Source organism: Piliocolobus tephrosceles, chromosome 6 (genome assembly GCF_002776525.5).
Source record: "Piliocolobus tephrosceles isolate RC106 chromosome 6, ASM277652v3, whole genome shotgun sequence".
Classification (NCBI taxonomy): domain Eukaryota; kingdom Metazoa; phylum Chordata; class Mammalia; order Primates; family Cercopithecidae; genus Piliocolobus; species Piliocolobus tephrosceles.
In genome coordinates this window covers 29,239,132-29,265,230 of record NC_045439.1, presented here as the reverse complement: position 1 = coordinate 29,265,230, position 26,099 = coordinate 29,239,132, and the positions used below count along the sequence as shown (strand labels likewise).

Below are 26,099 nucleotides of genomic sequence, written 5' to 3'. Positions count from 1 at the left end.
AAATAAATAAATAAATAAATAAATAAATAAATAAATAAATAAATAAATATAATGGCTCTCATTTGCTATTATTACTCATAATAAAATAAGGTTTATTTATCTCACAAATATTAACTGAATATCCACTATAGCCCTGGTAGATCAGGCATTGTGCTGGTGCTGGGGATGGAGAGGAGGACAAGACCAACATAGCTCCTTCCTCAAGGTGCTCACCATCTGGCAAGGTGACTGGACTGTGTGGCAGACTGTCATATCAGTTGCCCCCAATGGGCCACACCTCAAGGATTCATGCCCTTGAGTAGGGTCCTCCCACATTGACACTGGGCTTATCCATGTGAGTGGCTTTGGCCAATGGGACATTAGCAAGAGTGACGCAAGCAGAGGCTTTATAGGCGCTTGCACACTGGGGCCTGTCCTCTAAAAACTCCCTCTCAGAACTCAGCTTCCATTCTATAAAGAAGCTCAGATAGACTAGTGAATGACAACAAACCGCAGGGACAGAGCTCAAAGGCTGACAGGCCTTGGACATTCTAGCCTCAGTTGAGCTCCCAGCTAAACACAACACACAAGTAACTCCAGTTACACCATGCAGAGCAGAAGAGCTGCCCAGCTGAGCCCAGCCATCAGAAATCAGAAAGCACTGTCATAGTTCTAGGGTTGTTTGATACATAGCAACAGGAAATTGAGCAGACCAGCTAATCCCAAAGGCTCCTTAACTTTTATGGTTTTAAAAGAAGCCATGTCAGAAAAGAGAATTTGGAAGCTCAGAGAGGTCAAGCCCATGTCAGGGCCACAAAGCAGGTAACAGATGCAGGCCCACAGCCCTGGTTATCTAAGGATACGGGAATGGGAGACCGAACAAGTGGCTAGGGGAAGTCTGGGAGAGAGAAGTGGCCCCAGGCCAGGAGCTCTGGAGAGAGTCAGAGCTCCTTTACCCACCGAGAAGGAGCTGAGCTTCACACCCACTGCCCGGTGCTTCCTGCCCAGGCTGGCAAGGTACTCCTCCAGTGAGGACAGGTCTTCCACATTGGTCACCGCAGCATCAATCACGAGCATCACCTGCCAAGGCCAAGGCAGCAGTGAAACAGAGAGGCCAGAGCAGCCACATCTGCTCACAATCACAGCCCAAGGCATGAGGGTCCCAAAGCAAGAGGGTCCCAGCAGAACCCTCAGTTTCCAGGATCAGGGGTCAAAGGCAGCCTGTGTCTACTACATATAGGGGGCACACAATACATGGTGGCCAAACTACTAATGTTACACCCATGAAGGAAGCCTCTCTCCTCTGAGGAATTCACATCTCTAAACACGCCTACTGGAGAGTGTTGTCTGCTGGGACGAGGAGAAACTGAGGCCCTTTGAGAATCATGAGATTCTAAGACAATCTCAGCCTGGTTTTCATAGGCAGATAGTTCCCAATGATGAGGATCTGTGCTAACACAACCTATGGGAGCGAGGGGACAAAGGCAATGACAGAGGCTGGGACCAGCTCTCTGAACACAGGGTAGGGAAAGAGGCTGATTTTGATGTCTCAGACCAATCCAGTCCAGAGGGAAAGGAGCTGATACCCTGCTTGGGGGAACAGGAGAGGAGTAAAACTAGGCCTGGGGCAGAAAGTCATTTTCCCCATTCTCCACCATTCACCATTCATTTCCCCATTCACCTCCACCAGGGAGGTGCTTTGCTGGATCCCAGAGGTCACAGCAGCTCTGCCTCCCTCTCACCTTCCTGATGTGGTCCAGGAACTCAGGTGAGGAGAGACAGTCCTCTGGGCTGGAGAACTGGCGGCAGTTGTACTGGAAGAGGGGCAGCAGGTCAGGCTCCAGGGCAAACAGCCTGTGGGGGTGAGGCCCAGGTGTTAGCCCTGAGGTGTGAGCCCCTGCAAGCCCCAGCAAGCCTGGCTGTCCTGCAGTCAGAGGGCGGGGGTGCCAAGCCGGGTCTCAGCTGCAAACCACAGCAGACTCTCCCACCTGGCACTGCTCCCTGGCCAGGTTTGGTAGTGCCCTCCTCCTCACACCTTCTACTGGCTCTGGGCAGCATCCTAGAAAGAGCAAATGTGTCCCAGGGCCTCTGGTACGCAGGAGCCCCTCGGTGAATAGCTGAAGGGTGTGATTTGGGACAGGAAGAGGTCCGCAAACAGGAAACCTGGAGTTATATTGTGTGGAGAGCTCTCTCTCTCTCTCTCTCGCTCTCTCTCTCTCTCGCTCGCTCTCTCTCTCCTGCGCTGAGTACTTTCCGTGTGGTTAACTTTTAACTGTATTCCTCACCATCCTAAGCAGTGGGTACAACTGTTACCCCAGTTTTACAGAGGAGAAAACAGAAGCCCGGCGAGGTTAGAACTCGTCTAAGGTCACACAGCTTGGATGTAGTGGAGCCACAGCGGGTGCCCGAGAAAAAAGTGAGCTGGGGGAGTCCGGAGGCAGAAGCAGAGGCTCTCCACGGCATTTGGGAAGTCTCACCGGGTAACTGAATTTTTTCCCCTTTTGTTTTGGGGGCGGTTTTGCAGAAGCCTAGGCAGAAGTTCTGGGCTGCCCAAGGGTGTCAAGGATTGGGAACACCACGGTGAGGAAAGCAGTGCCAGGTTGGTGATGGCGGAGGGGTTACCGAGACGGCGAGCTGAGGTTGGAGACTGGCCTTCCCTTCCCCCCGGGGCCTGTGCACCCCCCCCCTTCTCCCCTGCGGTGAGGCTCCCGCATCTGTCACCCCTTCCCCGGCAGCTCTCTGGCTCTTTCCTGGGAAAGATTTGTCTTGTTGGTTGTCAGGAATCCACACACCTGGAGCCAAACAGCTCACACATGGGCGCAGGAGCTCGCCCCGCACACCTGCCCTCCCTGGCCCTCGGGGCATCCCAGTACCCTGATACCTGCAGCGGGGTGCACTCCTGCAGTCACACGCAGGAGGCACAAGGCGGGGTGCAGGCGCCGCGCAGGGACGGAGGTCCACCCGCCCAGATGTGGGGAGATCCGCGGGAGGAGACCCCGCCCGGCCCGGTGAGCCCCGCTGGGAGCCGGGTGTGCGGCGCTGGTTGGCAACAGGCGCCCACGGTCGAGAGAGAAGCAGAGGGGCTGTGCCATCCGTCGCCGCGCCCCGCTCCTCTGGCGCACATCTGGCAGCTGCCCCAGAGCCCCGGCAGCGGCCAGTTTTCCCTCCTTCGGGGCCGGTCCTGCCGCGTGACCCCTTTCCCGCCGAGGCAGCCTCCACCCGCACCCCCGGGCGCTCGGGCCGCCCTCACCTGGCGAACAGGACGGTGCCGTGCTCCAGCGGGCTGCGGCTCACCGCCCGCCAGCTCTGCCGGATCAGCTCGGGCTCTGGGCGCTCCATGCTGTCCCGGGGACGCGGGGCGCGGGGCTGGGACCCTCGGGGCTCGGGCGCCGTCACCTCACGTGCCGCGCCATCTCCTCCGCGACGGGCCCCTCCGCGCCCCGTACGCCCCCCGTGCCTCCGCCCGGCGGGGGCCGCAGCCGCTCCTTCCCTGGCGTGGGAGAGAAGAGGCTCACGGCCAGCCGTAGGTGGAGGCACCCCAGCTGTGCTTCCGGGGACCCCGCTCGGCCGCTGCGCCCTGCGCCCCGCAGCCGCGAGAGCCGCCCCGCCCCGCGACGCCCGGGCTGGGCGCTTTAAAGCCGCCGCGGCCCCCGCCCCCTCCAGGCCAGCGAGGCGCGCGCTCCCTCCACCAGCCGCTCTGGCCAGCGACGACCTGGTGGTCTGCGAAAGGCCGGGCCTGCAGAACGTAACAGACGTCGCTGAGGCTCTCCAGGCCTCAGTTTCTCCTCCCGAGCCCCGAGGGCACTGTGTTGAATTTGGTCGCCTCAGGTAGGCGCCGCGTGCGCCCCCTCTCCACAGGCCCCTCAACTCACGCATTGCTGGAGGCATTTGAGTTTGCCACCCACCTGGCCTGCAGGTCAGGCCTGGGAGGCGGCCTAGGGGCCTAGTTCTCGGTCTGACTAGGGCACCAGCACACGTTGGGGACCACCAGGGCTTTCAGCCGTAGGGACAGGGCCAAGACCATGGCCATTCCCAGCCAGGCCTGGGTTTTTTTTTGAGACTCCATCTTTAGAAATCCCTGACATCAAGTTCCAATCCCAGCTCTGCTTGGCCAGGGTGGAAACTTAATTCTAGCTCTGCTTGGCCAGGGTGGAATCTTGAGGGAGTTCAGCTCTAACATTCTACCATTCCATGATTTAATTTTAATTTTAATTTTTCACCTCTCCCCTCCAATTTTTTTTTTTTTTTTAATGGAAGTACTGTTTCATTTTTCGATAGAAGTTCAGATGATAGAATCCATGCTCCTCACTCAGGGTGTGCAGTTGGCCAACTGTCAACTAGAACTAAACTTTTCTGTTTCAAAGCAGAAAGTTCCTCAGGCCCCAGCCCGGTGCTGGTGGCCCAGGTTAGGGAGAGCAAGCCCATTTCGCCTTTATTTCTCTCTCATTATTCCCTCAGGGGTCTCCAAGCCTATCTCCTCTGTCTGTCCACACCTCTCTGGGCCTGTTTCCTCAGTTGTGCAGCAAGGGGGTTGGGTGGTGAGGTCTCTGGGGCCTTTTAGTCCACCTCCTTTGGTTCCATGGATAGAAGGTGGGTGTTCCCGAGCCCCTGGTTATGAACGGCTGGGGCTCCATGCCCAGCCCTGTGTTAGACATGGAGTGGTGAGTCCTGGTCTTGACAATGTCTCCTTCTGGCCCTGAATCAGAACTGAGTGCCTCAGCAGAACTCTTCTGTCCTGCTGCCAGCCATGCCCCAGGAAACCATGTAGCTGTTCTCCCTCTTCCAAGGACTCAGGAGTTTGTGGCATCCCCTATTCTATTTCCCATTTCCTCACAAATCTCTGGGCTGGAGCAGGAGAGCAAGGCTGTAAGGCAACCTGGAAATGCTGGTGTCCTAAGGTCCAAGAGGTCTCCAAGCAAGAGCACAAAGGGATGGGGACTGAAGGGACAAGATGTGATTAGACTTCCAGCTTGGGGTCTTGTGGACCTGCAGCCAGGTGCGGCAGGTCACAGGGCAAGGCCATGTGTCACTGGTGAGCTTCACTCTTCAGTGCCCAGATGCCCAGTGCTCTGTGCAGGCCACCTGGCTGGTCTAAGATACCCCACTCTACCCAGCTCACGCTTCTTGCCAGCAGTCTACACTTAGGATCCATCTTGCTTCCTCTCTCCTCCGGCCAGGGTCTGGAGTCTGATGGGGTAGTGGGGGTTAATGGCCCTAGCTAGTAAGTGGAGTCAGCACTCAAACCATGGCTTCACTCTTTGTCTTCCTAGAGCCAGAAGATACGTGCTAAGTAAGACAAGCCAAGGTAAGTGCACTCTATCCCTGGTTCCTTCAAGAAAGGCCTGAGAATCTGGATGGGCCTAAGCGACGAGAGTGATGTATTCCCCCCACCAGTAGACCAAGGGTCTGAGCCCACATTTGAGGGGCTCGGTAAAAGTCACAGGAGTCTCCTCCCTGTGGGTCATCCGCCCAGGAGGTAAGAACCTAGAGGAGAGTTCAGGTACTGTCCCAGAGCCAGTGCTGGTCACTGAGGTCCATGTATCATTAATAATACAGAGCTGGCATTTATGTCTAGACACTGTTCTGGGCACCTTACTTCATTTCCTCTTTTCATCCTCACAATAACTCTACGAAGTAGGTGCTATTTATCATACCCTCGTTTTACAGCTCAGGAAACAGAGGCAAAGAGGTTAAATAGCCCAAGGTCACATAGGTAATAAGCAGTGGGGCCAGGATTTGACCTCAGGTCTCTCTGGCCCATCCTGTAGGCCTCCATGCCTCCCTTGCTTTAATGGGCTGTGGCCAAAAGCCCCACCATAGTTCAGACCAAGCCATGGTCACCAGGTCTGGGTCAGCAGTGTGCTGGAGCCAGCGTTTATATGGCTTTCAAGAATGAACTGTACGCATCTTTTTCCAACTTCTCCTTCAGTGGCATCAAGTTGGTAGCTTAAAAAAGAACATGCTGGCCGGGCGCGGTGGCTCAAGCCTGTAATCCCAGCACTTTGGGAGGCCGAGACGGGCGGATCACAAGGTCAGGAGATCGAGACCATCCTGGCTAACACGGTGAAACCCCGTCTCTACTAAAAACTACAAAAAACTAGCCGGGCGAGGTGGCGGGCGCCTGTAGTCCCAGCTACCCGGGAGGCTGAGGCAGGAGAATGGCGTGAACCCGGGAGGCGGAGCTTGCAGTGAGCTGAGATCCGGCCACTGCACTCCAGCCTGGGTGACGGAGCGAGACTCCGTCTCAAAAAAAAAAAAAAAAAAAAACATGCTGGGAATATTTACACCATGGAAATTGGCAAATGCTATACACACCAGTTTTTCCTCCTAGAACACCTGTTGTTAAACATCTACCAGCACACACTGATCTGGGTGCACCTGGGAGAGCCTGGAAAACCTGGGCCCTAGATGAGTGGCTGCCAATGCATTAAGCAGAAGGCCCATGGGAAGGTGCTGCATCAGGGACCTCGGGCTGAGTGCTCAGGCCTTCTCTCCAGGGTATCTAGGGCTGCCAGGCTGTTCTGGGAAGGTGCTTCTAGTCCCAGGACCAGACTAGAGAGGCAGAAAGACCCCAACTTGGCACTGAGTCCTGGCTCTACTATTTACTCATTGCAAAACCTTAAGGCAAGTCATTTAATCTCTCATGGGTAGAACGGGCACAAAAACATCATTGACTTCACTGGGCCTTTATGAGGATTAAATGTCAGAGATGTGTTGAGACTTTGTAAATGAAACTGTGCCACTCAAGGAAGAGCGACTTGGCCCCTTCCTAACCTGCCTGTCGTAGGCATGTTCCACCTCCTGAAGACCCACATGCCCCTCTCTCCCCACCAGCCCCCACCAGAGGGTGGCTAGGCAGTCCAGAAGCCCCCCAGTTTCACAGCACAGTGCTACTCCCCTGCCCCACTCTCTGTCCAACACTCAGGTCAGCTCCTGCTGCCTTCAGATCCTCAGCATCACTCCTCATAACAGGAGACCCCTGTCAAGATGCGGGCCTCTGTTAGGCAGAATGACAAGTTGCTCCAGTGCTGGGACACTCGGCTGTCTGGGAAGGGGACAACTGTACCTCTTCTTCTTGCACTCCTTTCTATGCCGTGTGAGCAGGTTGAAAGAGGACAAATCAGAGGTCCAGCTTCCTATTTATTTTGGAATCAGTTAAAATGACGACCAACATTACTCAAATAACTGTATACATGGGGAGGTCCAAATGCCCCCTGGAGTAATCAGGCTTACCTGCCCAGCCCAGGGCCTCTGCTGGAATTAGATCAGCCTCAGACATGACACACGGGGTGGTTCCTGCACTCAAAACATTCTTCTCAGGGAGGCCTTTCTGGGAGCCAGAGGGCAAGTCAGATTCAATTAAGTACAAGCACAACAAGGCATTCAGAACAACTGCTATTTATTATAAAAGTCAGTGGCTTCTGATTAGAAGCCTTTTTTTTTTTTTTTTTAAACCAAATAGGCTCAAGAAGCTGGATGGACTGACGAACATCTTCCTCCACCAGCAGTTTGTGGGACACATCACGTGTCTGCCAGTGCTAAGGCTAAAGCCCATATTCAGAGAAGCACCCTGACAGCCTTTCTCCAGCATCTGGCAGAGAACAGAACCTCAGCACTCAAAGCGAAATCAACCCATGTGACCTTGCCCCCAGAGAAGCACCTGCCAGTTTGGGCATGGAGGAAGAGAAAGTGGGCAGGAAATTCTCCTTGGCTCCTTAGAAGGCAGTGGGAGCCCGGGGAAGCGTTCGGCCCCAGTGCAGCCTAACTGGGAGGGAGGGATGGGTAGAGGCTGCTGGGCTTCTCCTTCCTCACCCTCATGCGGGGTGGCTGCCCCTCTGGCTCCTTCAGAGCTCCTGCCTTCCAAGTTCCTATTGAGAAACAAGAAGGCACAAAGGAAAATCAGCCACCTCCTGGAGGTCACTGTGGGCCACCTGCTTTGCTAAGAGCCAAGCACAGATGCCTGCATTCTACCTGCAGGAGAGCCCACCCGGCTCAGAAGAAAGCAATTCTGCCTGTGGGGAGGCAGGAGAGGAAGGGAGGGGAGGGGAGGAAACATGGTGAGGTGGGAGCAGGGAGCAGAGCTTCTCCATCCCTCCTCTCCTTCCCTGCCAGAAATGCAATTAAGCAAGCAGCCCAGACTCAGCCGCACAGACAGCGCTTCCTGCTGGGGGAAGTCAAAAGGGCTGTAGCGGTGGGAGAGGGAGGTCATCAGGCCCCAGATCTAATTAACCAACCTGCCTTGCTTTTGATGTTGCTGCATTTCCTCTATTAACATTAATGATGGTTGGTTTGAATGTCCAAGCATGGCCAGAAGCTTTCCTCCCCACCACCCAGTAGGTAGCACAGCCTGTCCCTGGGACCAATATCCAGTCTCCGTGGCAACCACCTCCCGAAGATGCTTTAAAGAGATCTGACCCTGTCAGAGTTGTTGGGAGCTACAGAGGAGGGAAAATGGTGTGTGGCAGATTCATCATTAAATCTTGAAGCACCAAAGTCCTCTGAGACAAAAGAAATATTTTGTCATGCACCAGGAAGGAGGAGGCAGGCTGAAGGGCTGGCCTTGGGTGGTTTGGTTCTACCACAGGGTTTTCTTCATCCCTTTCGGGGAGGAAGTGGAAGGGGCAGCTCTGAGCTTCCTGTTTGAGCTGCAGAGTGGTAGACGCAGGAAGCTGGGATGCATTTCTAGGTGCCATGGGTCTTCATTGCTACAGCAGTGACAGAGAGAAAGGGAATTGCCCACAGACTGAGGGAGGGGTGAGCAGAGGAGGACTGTAGAAGTGACACTGGGAAAGCTTAGCAGGTGACAGGAACATTAGTCTGGAGAGGCCAGAGTCCCCATACCCCAGCACCATGCAGATTCCCTGTCCTGTCTCTCATCTACCTTGGGTGCTAAGCAAGGTTCCCAAGGGCTCTCCCAGCAGCCAGGAGAATGCACCTGCCTTGCCCTCCAGGCCAGGCCAGATGCACTTGGAGAGACCCGGCCTCTGGCACACGGGGCCTGGAAACACTGAGCAGCCCAGGATAGGACATCATTCCTCCCCTGAGTCTCACAGTGTGACAATCCCAAAAAACGAGGAACCAAGGACTAAGGCAGGCGACGCTCCGGAGTCCGGTGCTCTCTGTGCATCACAGGCAGGAAGTCCAGCTACCTGCAGCCACTGGGGGGCGTGGTGGGAGCCAGGCCCTCCAGCTCGGGGCAGTGTGCCTTTCTCCACGCTGGATTCATTTGTTTGTGGGAGGGAGGGCAGCACAACTTTGACAGTCCCATCTGCTCTGCCTTTGGTGACATCCCAAGGTGAGGTCAGTATTCTCTGCCCTCAAGGCCCTCTTAGAGGTCTGAGAATTTTTGATGGATCTTACAAACTAAAACCAAAGAAATCCAACATGAAAAAAATACCAGAAAATACTATAGCCTGGACTATTTTAGTTTATGACACTCAGCTGTCCACAGTTACATGGCTTGTATTCCACAGGGATATGGACAATGTGCCCTCACATGTACACGCACCCATACCCACCCTCTGGCACCCATCTTCCCCTGCGCTGTGCACGAGGGAGCAGCCTGAGAGGTGCTGTCCTCTCTGTGGTTCTGTGGTGCTGTGGACAGAGCTGCGGCTCTCTCCCGGCTCTCTCCAATGCTGGGTTCCGTTCCCGCTGCACTCCCAGAGCTGGGTCCTGGTGGGCAGAATTCTTCAGGTTCCTTAGGCAGCTTCCTCCTGGCTGGAAGGGTCCAGTACTGCTCCCCAGCTGGCTCTCCTGGGAAGTCCTGGACCCAGGATGGAATCTTTGCAGTGGCCTCAAAAGTCCCATGAGTCTAGCCACCTTAGTCCTGCCATCGGACTTTGGGGGTCCTGGGCCAGGGGACCAACCATCCCGTAAGCCAGAGGGTGGAAGAGGTAGAAGCTGTGAGAGAGAACCAGCAGGAAGCAGTTGGCACCCCCAGTGCCTCAGCTGAGGGGTCTGAATTCCATTCCTCCTGCTGGAGCTCCGGAGAAATTCCCCATCGCCAAGCCCGGTTCTCTTTCATGGCCTTGTCTGTCTGTCCCGCTGGGCGCACTGTAGCTGGACAGCTTAGTAGATGCTGACTCAGTGATAATCGTGGAAAGGGCTCTTCCCAAGAGGCCCAGGAGGGCAACCCTTCTAGGGGTCTCGTTATGGGCTATTTGGCCCGGGGTGTTTGTCAGCATGTAAATGTAGCCCTCTTAGGCAGGCATGTGCTCACAGGTCACAGGCCCAGCACCAAGTGGGGAACCGGGGAGACTTCCAAACAACTCTCCCTTCCAGCCACTCAGCCACACACTCCCCATTCCCACCCTTCCCACCCCACCTGCCGAGAGTTGTTCCAGCAGGGGCCACAGTGACTAAAGAGGGGTACCCTGTCCCCCATTGCCACCTGGTTCCCCCCTCACCCCAGGAGCTGTTCCGACAGGGGCCATGGTGACTAAAGAGGGGTACCCTGCCCCCATTCCCACCCTTCCCCTCCCCTCTGGGAGCTGTTTTGGCAGGGAGTCACTGTGACTAGATGGGTACCCTTCCAGGTATGCTGGGATGGCACAAAAGCTGAACCACCAGCAAAAGGGGAAAAGGCAGATTAAGCCCTGCTTCTCCTACCTGGCTGCACATTAGGATCACCTGGGGGACTCTGGAAACCATGGCCCCACCTGGGCTGGGGTGAAGCAGAATCTCTGGGCATGGGCACTGGTGCTGTTGAAAGCACCACAGGGGATTCTCGAATGCATCAGGGCTGAGGCACCACTGAGCCCACACTGGGAGGGCATGTGAGGTTCAGGGATGCTCACCTGTAGGCGGTTCCCAGGAGCAGGCTCAGGATTCCCACCACGTGTATGCCTCTTGCCAGGGGCCAAGAGGCCAAGCCCCAGGCACAGAGCCGCAGGACGGTGTCCCACAGAATGCCTAGAGCAGAGGAGAGGAGAGAAACCTGGAGTCAGCCAGGCAGGGGATGACTTCTGGGCTACAGAAGAAGGAGCCACTCCAAGTCAAGGAGCAGAGAGTCATTCCCAGCACTGCTGCCCCACAGTGGCTCCCCTCCACCTTCTCTGTCTCCCAAGTCCAGGTGGGTGGCACTGACCTGTCAACATGCTTGAGAAGAGCATGGCTGGGAAGTAGTGGTGGAAGTAGAGGACCCGGCCCATCAGGAAGAACGGGAAGTAATGGAGTGTCCAGCCGAGCAGGACCTGGCCGCCTCCTCGCAGCAGGACCTGGGACAACCCTGGGCCCAAGCAGCACAGCCCGGTCAGAAGACAAGGAGTGGGCAGAGATTCCAGGCTCTGGTCCAGCTCTGCCCCTTCCTTGCTGTGTGACCTTGAATATGTCACATCACCTCATTGGACCAACCCAAACCACGCTATAGAAACTGGAAGAAGAGAGAAGCTGGGGCTCGAGAACTCTGGTCAGGGTCCAGCCTAGTGAGGCCTGGGTACCAATGGCAGGTGCACCAAGCACCAGCAGGAGGCAGCCCAGCCTCTAAAGAAACCCCTCTACACCTGCAGACAGCTTCACTCCCTACTTCCACCTCCCACATCTTTGCTGCCACACAGATCTTCGCAGTGGCAGACAAGTGCTAAGGTGAGGTCACAGGTAAGGATGGAGTGAGGGGGTGTCTGGGACTATGACTGCTCAGACAGACAGCTGCAGAGGCAAAAGGGCCTGTGTGACTGTCTCAGATGCTGTGGCCCACGGTCTGGCAGCCAAAGTTACCAAGAACAGCACTGGGATGGGAACCCAATAACCCTGGAGGCTCCTCTCTAGCCCAGAGAGGACAGGGCCGTGGAACAAGGAGGTGACAGAAGAGAAAAGATGGGCAGCTGTGTACATAGCATGGGGCTAAAAGTGAGGCGGTGGAGTCAGACTGCACGGGTTTGAGCCTCAGCTCTATCACTTACTAGCTGTATGTCCTGGGGCAAGTTTCTTAATCTCTTGGTTCCTTGGTTTCCTAATCCATAAAATGGGGGTCATAATAGCCAACGCTCTAGGGTTGTTGGGAGGAAGTAAAGTGTTTAACACAGCACTGGGTACTTGGGGGTCGTTAGCTTTCAAAAGCAAAGGATAAGGGAAGGTGTGGGGTGGTAAACGTAAAGGATGGCCCATCAGCAGGCAGCCGGCCCTCCCCAGGGGTGCAGGCACTCTGCCACCACCAGGTCAGGGGAGGGAGAGCCCCAGGGGACCTGACCTGCAACCTCCGCTGGCAGCTGTGCCCCTCTCTGTATGGCTATAGCAATGATGCTCCCTGAGAGGAGGTAGAGGGCGATGCTCAACAGATTCAGCCACCAAACCACCTGTGCAGAAATGGGAACGGGCAGATGAGAACGCAGCCACTCTCCATGGGCAAGTGCTCCAGGGCCTGAGCCAGGAATGTTTAGGCACTCACCGGGTTGCCAAGCAAATAGACTCGGAAGTCTGTGTCATTGATCCCTGAGAAGCGTAGGCCCTGTGGAACGGAGATCACCCTGCTGACCCAGGTCCAGCCCATCCCTGGCCACACCCACTAGGGGAAGGAAGATGGTCTTCCTTCACAGATAGGGAGGCTGGACATGAGGCTCAGGCTATGCAAATTCTACATGAGCTCTCTGGGAAGGCAGGGTCAGAATTAGGGCAGAAAACAGAGCCCTGCCTCTGGCCAACCCATCCCAGGATCTGCCTGCCCTAGCACACCCACCCCCACCTCCACCGGTCTCCCTGGTCTCGTTCTTGGCTCCATTTCCTGGGAGGAGCCCCAGCCTCGGATCCTACCTGATAGTTGATAGGCCAGTGCCAGGGTTTGGATGTGAACTCATTGTCCTTGGGTTTGAGGCCACTGTTCCCCTGCATGAAGGTAGCAAAGAAAAGCTAGTCAAGACAGAGATCTGGAGGGTTGACAGAAATGTGAGGCCCAGGTTTCTCTGATACAGGGCCAAGCACCGAGCAGAACCTTCTCTTCTTCCCTTCCCTTGCAGAGAAGAATCAGGGATCATTTGCAGCCACTGTCTGCCTGCCTACAACAATTGCTTTACTTCTCCCAAACAAGCCTCCATTTCCCATAACGGGTCCATTCCAACCCTCTACGCTAGGGAAAAAGAAGGGAAAGGGGAATGAGGAAATTGTTCCAATGGGTACAAAATATATACCCATCTGCCAAGCCAAGGACAAGGTGTGAAAATGATGGGAGAGGGGATATAAAATGAGGCTTACTGCCAGGCGCAGTGGCTCATGCCTGTAATCCCAGCACTTTGGGAGGCTGAGGTGGGTGGACCACCTGAGGTCAGGAGTTCGACACCAGCCTGGCCAACATGGTGAAACCCCATCTTTACTAAAAAATACAAAAAATTAGCTGAGCGTAGTGCTGGGTGCCTGTAATCCCAGCCACTCAGGAGGCTGAAGCAGGAGAATCACTTGAACCCGAGAGGTGGAGGTTGCAGTGAGCTGAGATCACACCATTGCATTCCAACCTGGGCAAAAAGACCAAGACTCAGTCTCAAAAAAAAATTTAAAAAAATTTTTTTAAAATAAGGCTTATTTATTTGTTCCCTTCAGGGGCCAATTTCAAACAGAAAAGCGGAAACTCTCATGCATGCCTAGACTTGGAAGAGGTTACTTTAGCCTAGTGTTTCTCCACCATTTTTTCCCACTACTGCCCCTCTACCAGGAGCGTTTCTAGACAAGTTTTTCCCTAAACATCCTCCATGACATTTTAATACTTTATACTGTACATCTCACTTGTGCTTCATACATAAAAAATAAGATTTTTTTTTTTTCCCCCTCCAAGAACACATTTCATCTACTGGGAGAGAAATCAACCCCAATGCATGCTTTGAAGGACCCAGACACAGCCTCCCTAATCCAGCAGCCAAGAACATCTGCTAACCTGTCTCTACAGGGCAAACCAGGTCTTTGCTAAAACAGGAAGGAGTAGCGTCAGGATCCGGGATTTTAACCACTAGGACTGGGGTCAGCCTCATCACTGGGACAGACTGAAAAGGCATTTCCCCAGAAGAGGAGTCAGCTGCCATGACTTAGGCCGGAGCTTCTCCACCTCAGCACTCCCGACACTTCGAGCTGGAAGAGTCTTTGTTGTGAAGACTGTCCTGTGCATTATAGAGTGTTTAGCATTCCTGGCCTCCACTCACTGAATGCCAGTAGCACTCCTACCCTCAGCCCCTCAGTTTCCCAGCCAAAAATTTCTCCAGACATAGCCAAAAGTCCCGAGAGGCAAAATCGCCCTCAACTGAGAACCACTGGTATAGCCTAAGAAAGATCAGAAAGTTCAGTGGACTGCCACCCAGTGCCTTAGGAATCCAGTTCATCAAGGGGCTGGGAAGAGTTTACAGGCCTCTGCATGATGGAGAGGTTGTGCCTCCAAGGTCAAAAGTGCACTGGGGGCATCAGACACAAAGGGGACAGCTGCATAGTCCCTGAGTCACTGTGGCTCTTTGAAGGACCTGGGAATGAGGAATGAATGATTCTGGACCCCTGGAGCAGTTGCTGAGGGAAACCAATTCCTTCACATTGTACAGTTTGGTTCCAAACCCAAGGACTCCAGCCAGAACTGTACCAAGCCAAGGGAATCTTATTCACTACATTAAACTCTGAGAAATCCTGCTCTGTTGCTAAACTGAGAGAGACAGGAAAGAAAAATCTGCAACCATCACAGGCATATGTACTTGTAAGTTGTTCTCTATGGCTGAAATCTGGATGGGCTCATTCCTGCAACTGCACCAGGCAAGGCGGCCTTCTCCTCCAGGTCCCGGGCCACTACTCAGCCGGCAGAAGAGCCCTGGCCCTGCAGTTTCTGTAGTCTGGACTCAGTGTTTTCATCTCTCTCCCCTCCCTGACTCTTTGTTGGCCGAATAAGAAAGCTCTCCTATTTCCCTTTTCTTCTCTGACTCTACTTCTTAGATAATGAAAGACAAAATGAAACTCCTAGATTTAGTCTTAAAATTTGACCCAGGTCCAGAATGATATTCTGACTGACAGGCACATGTTCAAAAGAGCTAAGCCGTCAGGCCACAGTGACAGCTACAAGCAGAGAGTCAGAGAGGAAGTGACCCAGAGATGCTTAATGTCAACTCATCACCTCCCAATGTGCAAAAATGACAAAATTTGAATTTTAAAAATTTAATCTGGTGAAATAAGTCAACTATATTTCCTGAGTACTGCTTACATAATCACTTCCAGGAAAGTCCACTTGACAATGGCTTACCAGGGGAAAAATAACAAGCGCTCCACCTCCCTGCAATGCTGTGGGTAGACGGATAATCACAGAGCTGGCTTGAGATAGTGATTCTTAAACATTATTCCTGCAGAACACAGGTTTTCCATAAGCCAGAATAAGGGGCTCTTCCACTAAACAGCAGGATGACAGCCGGGGAAAATTTAAGCTAGTGAGTAGAATTTTCTCAATTTAAAGATTTCTTCTCTGAATTTTTCTTAAACCTTTGATGCTACAACTGCTGTCAGCTACTAATGATAGACAGCACAAACAATGTCTTCGAAAATCTTAAAAAAGAATCAACCATGCCCCGCCTAAGCAGTTTCTGTCCAGGAATATGAGTGGGCTCGTGGCTGGGATTTCATGCTGCATGTAAACAACACACTCAAATTAGCTATCCATTCTAACTGATCCTGAGTTCGTATGATGGAACGAATATCAGTATCTCAGGATCTTCAACCAAGAGAACTATGATTTTCAGGGGCTCTGCCACTTGGACAGATTCACAGATCACTTAGAGGTGGAGGAGTGTAGTGGTAACTAGCAGTAACTGTAAAAGCCTACCAGCCTGGCTCTGAGGGCTGGATCTCCCTCCTACACTTAGCTGCGTGATCCTGGGCAAGTTCCCCGACCTCTCTGTACCTCAGTTCCCTCTCCTGTAACTGGGAATGACAGCAATCTCCACATGATTGTAGTAAGTATCAGATGAGTTGATAACTGTACAGTGCTTCGCGTAATGCCTGGCACACGAGCTGTACAAGCATTCACTGGTATCATCAACATCACCACCATCCTCATTCTGTGGTGAGGGAAATGCCTTTGAGGATCACGGAAAGCCGTAGTGAAGACGCTTTCAAATTCCTCCACAAGGGGAAATGGATCTGTAGCATGGCATTGACTTGTGATCCAAATTCATGGCTGCCCAAAAGCTCTTAGAGATGCCATGAAATGAGAAGGGGACACATACCCGGATCATGACCATGTGGGATTCTAGCAAGATCTCAGGAAAACTGGGCTGCAGCACATTCAGGCTGATGTTTGGCACTAGGGGAAAAAAAGGCAGGAGAAAAGCCTTTGTCATACATTCTCTCCTCAGTCTGTCCCTGGTATCCGCATTCCCACCAGAATACAAGTGCAGCCTTGCTGACAAGTTGACAACTGTTGAAGAGACAGAAGAAAGCTTGGCCCAATTCTTGATCATTTACTTAGCTGTATGAAGAACTCATCAGGCATTCTGAGAAATGCAAAGGAGATAGACAAGGAGGCTTCACCTGCTTGGTACTCCGACAGCTCTCAGCACCATCACTTTTCACTGCGGTACTGGCTCAAATGCTGCTCTCCTATTAGGCATAAGGGACAGCTGCACAGCCCCCAGGCACTGTGGCCCTTTGAAGGGCCTGGGAATGAGGAATGAATCATTCTGGACCCCTGGAGCAGTTGCTGTCGGGACAGGGACCAAGTCTGTCTCCTCACCAATATGTCCACAGGGCCCCACATGGTACCTGGCATACCTGATACAAGAGTTGTTGAATTAGTTGATTAGTGGGTTTGGCTAGATTGGGTGGGAAGAACAAAATGAAGGCACACATAAGCTTGAGGTGGGTAGTTTAGGAAAACAGATGATGAATCCAAATACTTACTGAGTTGAAGCTGACAATGCAGCGGAAATATCAAATCGGAGCTTGGGTGTAGAGATGTGGGGCACAGATCAGGGTTGTGCTTGTCACTTTCTATAAAAGCGTTGGCTGGATATGTGGGGGGCGGGGGAGCGACTCTACACTGAGGCATAAAGGGAAAGTACCAGCTTGCTCCAAGCCTGGAGGCTGGGGAGGTGCCCATGGTGCAGGGGAGAGAGGAGCCCAGAGGAAGACGAGACAGATGGACCTGCAGATGGCCACTGGCCACTTTAGAGAGAGGAGTTTACGGAGGGAGTAGATGAGAAGGAAAGGAGTATGCTATGTAGGTACAGACAACTCCAGAGAGAGAGTGTTCACAAGGAACAAACAGCAGCAAGTTGAAGGCATAGCAGAGTCTACAAACGCTTACTTTTCTAAGATGAGGGTTTCTTATACATGTTTCCCTCCAGAGCCAGCCCAGAAAGTGACCTCACTCACACTTGGGATTGATGTGGTCCTCCACATTCCAGATGGAGTTGAGGGTTTCTTTCAGGTATGGGGTGCAAGTAACTTCCAACTGCTCCCAGCCCCTGTGAAAAGCAGAAGTCACAGATGTCTCTCAGAAGACCTGAAATCCACCAGAGAGCGGCACTGTCTTCTGCTCTTAAATCCACAGGCTCCTTCTCTTTTCCACCTGGTGGCCATTATTTCTTCATGTTCCATGTTGGACAACTATCCTAGGATAGTCCAGCATACAGTAGTCCCATTTTTGAAAGAGACATAGACTCAGAGAGTTATTAGCACCAGCCAGATGCGAAAATGTTGAACTATCAGAACACATAAAACACCAAAGCTTCCCTGGAGTTCTGTGCTCCATAATACACCCGATGCCTGCTCTCCCTCCATCTGCCACTAAGAACAAGCAGACAGGAGGCGAACACAAGAAAACGAAAGCTTCTGGCATACTCCTTGTAGAGTGAAAAGAAAATCAGGACCCTTGATTGGGACAGCAAAACCCTAGAGACTTACCACTTGGGCAGAACCTTTCCCGAGGAGCCCAGGACACAACCTGTGACCAAATGGATGAGGCGAATTCGACTTCTCAGCACTTTGATCCGGTTTCCAAATTTTCTGTTTACAACCTCAATCCGCCAGAAATCATTTGAGTCCCCTGTTCCGTTCTGCCACAAAAGCCAAGAAAAAATACAAAGAAAGTGAGGGGACTTCAGAGAAAATATGTCAGAAAGGGAAATGGCCACCTTCAGATGCCACCATGTTATGAAGATCAAAGACCAAATCGGGCTCAATGATAGAGATGGGCGAGGTTACAAGAAGGCCAAAGAAATATCCCAGGTGACTGGCATTGTCCCAAAACTCACTATTACAACCAAAACACAGTAGTATGACCCCTGGAACCAGAAGTCCAACTCTTCACTTCATAGAACTAGAGTTCAAGTTCTAAATAGATGTCTTTGCCCTTCAGTCAAACTCAAGACATCACTCTGAGCCAACAGAAACAGATCTGGGCCATTTGCATCCATTACCTTGGCCATCTAGGTACTCACTCATCTAAGCCAGAAAGGTCTGGCCTGGCTATCGCATTTTGGAAATTAAGACGTGTATGTCTAATTCTTCTCAGAAGATGCCCACAAAGAAGATGAGAACGTTCACAGTCTTGACCTAGCACAATGTGGGATGAGCAAACAGAAAGAGGGCTGGGAAATCCACCTGAAGGCCAGAATCTATACAGTTTTCCACTAGTGGTTTTTGTCTTCAGTTACTCCCAAAGCCATAAGTACTCATAGAGCTTTTACTCTGTTAGCTGCATCTCTTTGAGGTAGTAAAATACAAAAGCTGCAGAACAAGGGAGTGATACTTAAAGCTAATGAGAATTTGGGATCTGGCAAAAGAGAAACATACATGTTCGTTGGGGGCCATATTGTGGGTCCTTGTTTTCTATGTCCAAGGTGATTTTAAAAGAGATCCAAATAGGGCGCCGGGCGCGGTGGCTCAAGCCTGTAATCCCAGCACTTTGGGAGGCCAAGACGGGCGGATCACGAGGTCAGGAGATCGAGACCATCCTGGCTAACACAGTGAAACCCTGTCTCTACTAAAAAATACAAAAAAAAAACTAGCTGGACGAGGTGGCGGGCACCTGTAGTCCCAGCTACTCGGGACGCTGAGGCAGGAGAATGGCGCAAACCCGGGAGGCGGAGCTTGCAGTGAGCTGAGATCCGGCCACTGCACTCCAGCCCGGGCCACAGAGCGAGACTCCGTCTCAAAAAAAAAAAAAAAAGAGATCCAAATAGTATTCATATTTGATATTTATTAAGTATCAGAACATGTAAATGGCATGGTTATTATGTGAGGAGAGAGATGGAGACAAACAGACTTCATAGGCTGCTTTTCCCACAGCAAGCCTAGCCAAAAAGCTCCCAAATGTTAAGAGACTCCCTGTGCAGCCTCTTATCCTCAGGAACATTCCAGAATTCTGGGGAGGAGATATCCCACCACACAACCCTAAGCCAAGGCCCATAACTTTTTACATCCTGCTCACACCCCCGTTGCTTACTTACTATGCCATAGCCGGTGACCTGATAGTGCTTCCGGGTCAGGGGGGCCTCATGATAGTGACTGTGCAAGTTCCGGGAAGTTCTAGAAGTTAGAAAAGAGAAGTGTCATTATCCTATAGAAAGAAGATGTGCAACATTTCTTCTTTTACCAAGGATGTTCAGAGTCATCTGTCAGGATAAGAAAAATTAGAATCTGAACTATTAAATCCAACATATCAGGAACTTGTTTCCTATTTACTCTCAAGAAATATCGTGAGAACTGGAGAAGAGATGAGCCCAAAGCGGGAGAGACAGATGGTAGGAGCACTGGACGGCATGCCAAGAAAGGGGCTAACTTTAGGTGCTGGCAGGGAGGTGGGGGGCGACTTTCACACATTTAGTAGCTTTGAAGCGCTTAGCTTGCCTGACTTAGGAGGCAGGTTTGAGGAGAGGAAAAATTAAAACTTGTAATCTGCATGGCCTGAGCTAGGTAACCTCCTCACTGCCCCTTACTCTTTCTGCTCCCATCACCAGGTTTTTTAAGTAGACATCTGTGGAGGATGAGAGGGGTTTAATTTAGCTTTTATTTATTTAGTTTTATGTAACAACTCTCACTTTTATCTGGAACGAGTAATAAATGTTCATTATAAAATTTGTGAAAATTTGCAAAAGTAAAATTTAATTACAATAAATTTTTATTAATGACAAAATGAAATTTATTTAATAAAATAAAAATTTTAAGTATTCAAAATCCAGCTGACTCAGAAAAAAAACCACAGCTAATTGCTTCTTTCTCTCTCTCTACACACACACACACACACACACACACACACACACACACCCCCTTGATTTTTAAAAATTTGTATCCGATAATTCCAGCCTATGAGATGTTTACGGGGCTGCTCCTGCTCTCTGTCGTTTCAGCTCGTTCTCGCACACAGTGCCCTATTTTCTTGTGTGCTTTGTTACTTTTGGGCGTGTACTATTGTCACTAAGAAACTATTTATGGGAACAAATGACAATGTCTTTCCCCAAAGAGGGCTTACATTTGCTTTTAGCCATGCACCTAGGAGACATGACCAATCTAGGATCATGTTCATTTAAATTCATGGCTTGGAGATTCTGAGATCCTCTAGGTGACATGAATTTGAGCCCCAAGTTCATGTGAGCCCCCAAGTTCAAATGGTAGTTCCAACTTCTCAGGAACTAAGGACAGTTCACCACCCAACCCCCAACAGTTAGCTGGGTCCTAAAGTAATTCTTCCTGGGCACAGGTGCAAAGGGCAGATTTACCCTTACCCCAAGCCTTTGGGGGTTCCAAATACGGGGAAGGATAACTTAATAAATTTACCACTTTGGGTGAGCCTAGAGGTTTGACTTTAAAACCTCTTCTCTCAAGAGGCAGCCAAAAGTCAAGATTGTGGGATCAAAGCAAAAGTGGCTTCAGTGTCTCACTTATTTCTCTGGATTCCTCATTTCACTTAGGTTTTGGCCTGGTAACTCTTTAATATCTTGTCAGCCTTTTTATGCTCTTAAAAGTCTTTATATTATTCCAGCATTTTTAGTCATTTTCAGTGAGAACACTGGTTAAATAAGCTAGCTTGCCATATTCTCAGAAACAGACTCCTACGTCTTTCTAAAGGCAGCCACTTAAGAAGAAGCTTTGGGAGCCGGGTGTGATGACTCACGCCTGTAATAGCAACCATTTGAGAGGCTGAAGCGGGAGGATCGCTTGAGCCCAGGACTCTGAGGCCAGCCTGGATAACACAATGAGACTCTGTCTCAAAAAAAAAAAAAGCAGCAGCAGCTTTGGGCAACTCAAATTTTCCTCTAGGAAATGGGAAACTGAAAGGTCCCCAGTAGGCAGGGGCAAAGGCTGGCCTGCAATTTCATCACCTTCATAAAATGCTTCTCCTATTCTCGCACTGCAGCCTTGCTCCATTGACCAGAGCCTTATCAAAATCTAACTTCTGTTTAATACTTAAAATAACTGCCTCCCCTTGGTGCCCATACCATTTATTTATCCAAACTGCAAATAGACTTACTCTTTGTGTTCTAGTCGAATAATGTCTCCATGTCTCACAAACTCCACTGGGAAGGAAGGGTCTAGGGGATCTGCCAAAAATAAACAAGCATTGATATCCAAAATCACTTACCAGGCTAGTATTAATCAAGGGCCGACTGGTAAAGGGTTACAGTACCGTGTGGTATCTGCTAGAGGTATAACCAGGTACTCTCAGACCAGACAGGAAGGACCCCTAAAAGGCTGTCCCAGAGACAATGCTTCAAAAAACTCCTAAAGGAAAGGGAGGATTTTGTCAGGTGGACAAGTGGGGGAAAGGCACTAGAAGTGTGAAAGAAGAAAACTTCTGGCCGGGCACAGTGGCTCACGCCTGTAATCCTAGCCCTTTGGGAGACTGAGGTGGGCAGATCACCTGAGGCCAGGAATTTGAGACAAGTCTGGCCAACATGGTAAAACCCCATCTCTACTAAAAATACAAAAAATAGCCAGGCGTGGTGGCGCACACCTGTAGTCCCAGCTACTCGAGAGGCTGAGGCAGGAGAATTGCTTGAACCCGGGAGGCGGAGGTTGCAGTGAGCCGAGATTGTGTCATTATATTCCAGCCTGGGTGACAGTGCAAGACTTTGTCTCCAAAAAAAAAAAAAAAGAAGAAGAAGAAGAAGAAGAAGAAGAAAAACTCCTTTGATGAATAGCAAATGGGTTTCATACTGTAAGGGTGGGTGGGGTGGGGGAGCGTGGGAACAGATGAGGTGATGAACGAGTGTGGCCAGACTGCATATTCCAGGCGGGAACGTGGCCTTTACCCAATAGGCGCTAAAGCCCCACTGGAGCTTAAGCTGGGAAGCTAAATAATAAGACTTGAGTAGTAATAAAAGTCTTCTAAAAAGTAATTCCATACAAATGACCACTTGCCCAACTCTCCTCAAAATCAAATAAACCCTGACAATTGTGCCAGCGAGTATCTTGTCTTTGGCAATAAACTTGCTAAATGTGAGGCAAAGAATGATGAAATGATTAAGGGACTACTTCTGTATCATCTCAAAGTCAAGACCAATCAGGATCTAGAAAGGTGATGACATGGAAAAGGAGCTGGCAGTAATCATAGCAACACAGAATGGATCCTTGCAAATTTCTGTCCCAAACAGTGAGATACCAACACACTATAAATAGATCAAGGTCAGGAAAGATAAATTTGCCAGTGCAGATCACTGGCTCTCGAGAGAATCAGAGAACTCAACTGAAAAGATGCCCATTTCCATGCTGCCTGTTAGGGTCTCTTAAAAGCATTAATTAGCAAGATGACAAATCAAATAAGTCAATAGGGAGGGAGGCTTTATTTCATATGCATTTGGTGGGGAGGGGCATTTATAGCCATCAAGAACACAAAGACCCTAGTCTATAAAGCTCCCACAAAATCCTTAATCACTTCGATGAAATGCAACCATCTTAACTCAGAAGTTACAATGGAATAACAGACTAGGAATGTCAAAGACTTGGTTCATGACCACACAATGGAAGTAAAACTGGTCTTCCCTCGTAACTCCTCACTGTGATAGAACACTCACATTTGGCCTGCTGAATCAATCAATATCCATTACAAAGGTATAGAAACAGACTCTGCCCAATGGTGTCATAATTTATCCTACTAAGGAGCAGAATGCAAAGTGGTTTTACACACCACGTTTCTAGCCTACATGGCAATAACAGGAGGTGGATTTAGGTGAGTAGCTGCCCATTTCTCCACAAAGGCCCAGGAGCAGCTAAGCTGGGATAGGCTAAGCCAGGTGGGATTTGCTGAGGAGTCACAGAGATACCTGTGGCACAAGACCGTCAGCAGAGATGACAGGCTCGGAAGGTGAGTGGAAGATGCCCTCTGTTCTCTTCTCAGCTGCAGCAGAGGCACAGCCTGCAGGTAGCTAGCTGTCTGACCAAAGAAAGGAAGATCTGGCTCCAGCTCTTACTCTTGTCATAAAGCCCTGAGAGCCTGATAGGTGTGCTGCAGAGTTACTTCACCCAGGCCAGTTGGGCACAGATCAGCAGGCATTGAGTTACAGCCCAGGAATTAGTCTAGACAAATTCCAGTCACAGGACTAGTAGCCCCTCAGATCTCCAACTGACTGACTCAGGCCAGGGCTGAGCAGTGGGCAGAATTCTATCTTATCAAGACAACTTGAGCTGCACCACATGCTACAGTGTGCAATGTTTGGTGTGCTCTATGTCAGAAATGAGAGCAGCAGCCAGGTGCCCTCAGCTGGGGCCACTCACCAGCCCCCAGTGGCATGCTCAAGTAACCTCTACTTGGATTAAATCTGGGCTCTGCTATCTGTCTTCAAAATGACAGCTCTAAGAGCAAGTTCTTACTTGTTTTGCTCAATGCTTATCCTCTATGCCATCAACAGTGCTTGGAACACAGTAGGTGCTTAATAAATAATAATCAAAAGGATAATTGAGATAAGAAAAGATGTCAAAGATGGTTAGCAAAGCCCATCTCAGGATCATTCTTTTGCAGGCATGAGAAATCTTAAGGAGGGCTCAGAGAGAGTAACAGCACAAGAAGCATCAGTCTCTGACCACATTACCTGAATTTGTGTTATGTTTCTTGATAATCCACAGGTTGTTGTAGTCCTTGTGCAAATAGGTGGTGACCTGGGTGGGGGGTGGGGGCGGAGGGAAGAGGAGGCAGGAGGGAGAATATCATCACTATCAGCACAGCTGGCCAAGAACAATCAACATCAAACCAACATTGCTTAAGCCAATTTCAGAATCCCCAGCCACCAACCGGAGGGGCCATGTTTCCCAATGGGGCTCAGATGTAGCATTGGTGAGTGAAATTCTCTCCTTCCTTCTGCATTTAGAGGCCTCGTCCCACAAGAGCCTTTTTGTGTCTTTGTATCTTTCTGCATCTTGTCCTAAAAGTTCTATCCAGCCTTCTAGAGGGAGGAACCATGAGGCCTTATATAACCGACTTCAGCACAAAAACAGAATGAAGATTTAAGTGCATTTTCAAAGTAATTAAAGCTGGGCGTGGTGGCTCATGCCTGTAATCCCAGCACTTTGAGAAGCTGGGGTGGGCATATCACCTGAGGTCAGGAGTTTGAGATCAGCCTGGCCAACATGGTAAAACCCCGTCTTCACTAAAAATACAAAAATTAGCCGGGCGTGGTATGCGCCTGTAATCCCAACTACTCGGGAGGTTAAAGCAAGAGAATCGCTTGAACCCAGGAGGTGGAGGTTGCAGTGAGCCAAGATCACACCACCGCACTACAGCCTGGGCAACAGAGCAAGACTCCATCTAGGAAAAAAAAAGTAATTCAGATCATGCCTCAAACTTTCTAAATGAAAAATTCATGCTATTATATTTTCTATAACGTGGCCAAACGAAACTAAAAAGCTCCACAGATATCCTGTCCTAGAATTTAACTCACATTTTGTACAAAAAAAATCTGGAAACAGTATGATTGTCTAGTAACAGAAAAATAGTTAACATGATAGTATGTCCTGGGATAGAATATTATACGGCCATAAAAAATGTTTCAGAGCATTTTTTTAGCAACATAGGAAAAGACTCATGAAATGCTGATGCTGAAAATGGCTACCATTTATTACCAGGCACTGTTCTAAGCATTGGGCAAGTCTTTTTTTTTTTGGTTTTTGAGATGGAGTCTCGCCCTGTCGCCTAGGCTGGAGTACAGTGGCACGATCTTGGCTCACTGCAAGCTCTGCCTCCCAGGTTCATGTCATTCTCCTGCCTCAGCCTCCTGAGTAGCTGGGACTACAGGCGCCCGCCACCACGCCTGGCTAATGTTTTGTACTTTTAGTAGAGATGGGGTTTCACTGTGTTAACCAGGATGGTCTCAATCTCCTGACCTTGTGATCTGCCCACCTTGGCCTCCCAAAGTGCTGGGATTACAAGCATGAGCCACTGTGCCCAGCTGATTTTTTTTTTTTTTTTTTTTTTCAGTAGAGATGGGGTTTTGCCGTGTTAGCCAGGATGGCCTCGATCTCCTGACCTTGTACAAGATCTGCCCACCTCGGCCTCCCACAGTGCTGGGATTACAGGCGTGAGCCACCGCTCCCAGCTGGGCAAGTCTTCTCTCATTGAACCATCATTACAGCTCTATGCCGTAGTATGGTTATCCCCACATTAATTACAAGGAAACTGAAGTTAAGTAATTTGCTCAAGGTCATACAGCTTATGAGTTGGGGAGACAGAATTCAAACCAGGGCAGCTAAATAAATGCTCCTAGGATAGAGACTAGACACATCCAATTATGCCAATTATGTAAACAAGTAGAGAACTCTTACAAATGAGTTTTTATAACCCCAACTGGACAAAATATGACCAATTTACAGTCATATGCCACATAAAGACATTTTGGTCAACAACAAACTGCATATATGATGGTTGTCCCATAAGATTATAATACCATATTTTTACTATAACATTTCCATGTTTAGATATGTTTAAGTTAATACAAATACTTACCATTGTGTTCCACTGTGTTCCAACTGCCTGCAGTGTTCAGTACAGTAACATGCTATACAGGTTTGTAGTCTAGGAGCAATCAACTATACTATGTAGCTTAGGTGTGTGGCAGGCTGTACCACCTAGGTTTGTGTAAGTACATACTACGATGTTGACCCAATGATCAAATCACCTAATGACCTATTTCTCAGATGGTAGCCCCCCGATGCATGACTGTACTCACAACAAGATTCAGAAT

General features: G+C 50.3%; 2 protein-coding genes across 2 annotated transcripts in view; both read right to left on the bottom strand.

Moving 5' to 3' along the window:
- The window catches only part of NGB (neuroglobin), a 5,796-nt gene extending 2,126 nt beyond the window's left edge, over positions 1-3,670 (bottom strand). Inside the window, exons 1-3 of the mRNA XM_023230354.2 lie at positions 3,230-3,670; positions 1,722-1,833; positions 940-1,059 (exon numbers count right to left, since the gene is read on the bottom strand). Coding sequence (XP_023086122.1) covers positions 940-1,059; positions 1,722-1,833; positions 3,230-3,318 — 321 coding nt within the window. The 5' untranslated portion in view covers positions 3,319-3,670. The remainder of the gene's footprint in view (positions 1-939; positions 1,060-1,721; positions 1,834-3,229) is intronic.
- Positions 3,671-7,361: 3,691 nt separating this feature from the next.
- Positions 7,362-26,099, bottom strand: part of POMT2 (protein O-mannosyltransferase 2) — a 47,673-nt gene continuing 28,935 nt past the window's right edge. Inside the window, exons 10-21 of the mRNA XM_023184869.1 lie at positions 23,955-24,021; positions 21,398-21,467; positions 19,377-19,455; positions 17,830-17,981; positions 17,299-17,390; positions 16,152-16,228; positions 12,730-12,801; positions 12,368-12,427; positions 12,170-12,275; positions 11,069-11,209; positions 10,779-10,893; positions 7,362-9,882 (exon numbers count right to left, since the gene is read on the bottom strand). Of these exons, the coding sequence (XP_023040637.1) occupies positions 9,777-9,882; positions 10,779-10,893; positions 11,069-11,209; positions 12,170-12,275; positions 12,368-12,427; positions 12,730-12,801; positions 16,152-16,228; positions 17,299-17,390; positions 17,830-17,981; positions 19,377-19,455; positions 21,398-21,467; positions 23,955-24,021 (1,137 nt within the window). The 3' untranslated portion in view covers positions 7,362-9,776. The remainder of the gene's footprint in view (positions 9,883-10,778; positions 10,894-11,068; positions 11,210-12,169; positions 12,276-12,367; positions 12,428-12,729; positions 12,802-16,151; positions 16,229-17,298; positions 17,391-17,829; positions 17,982-19,376; positions 19,456-21,397; positions 21,468-23,954; positions 24,022-26,099) is intronic.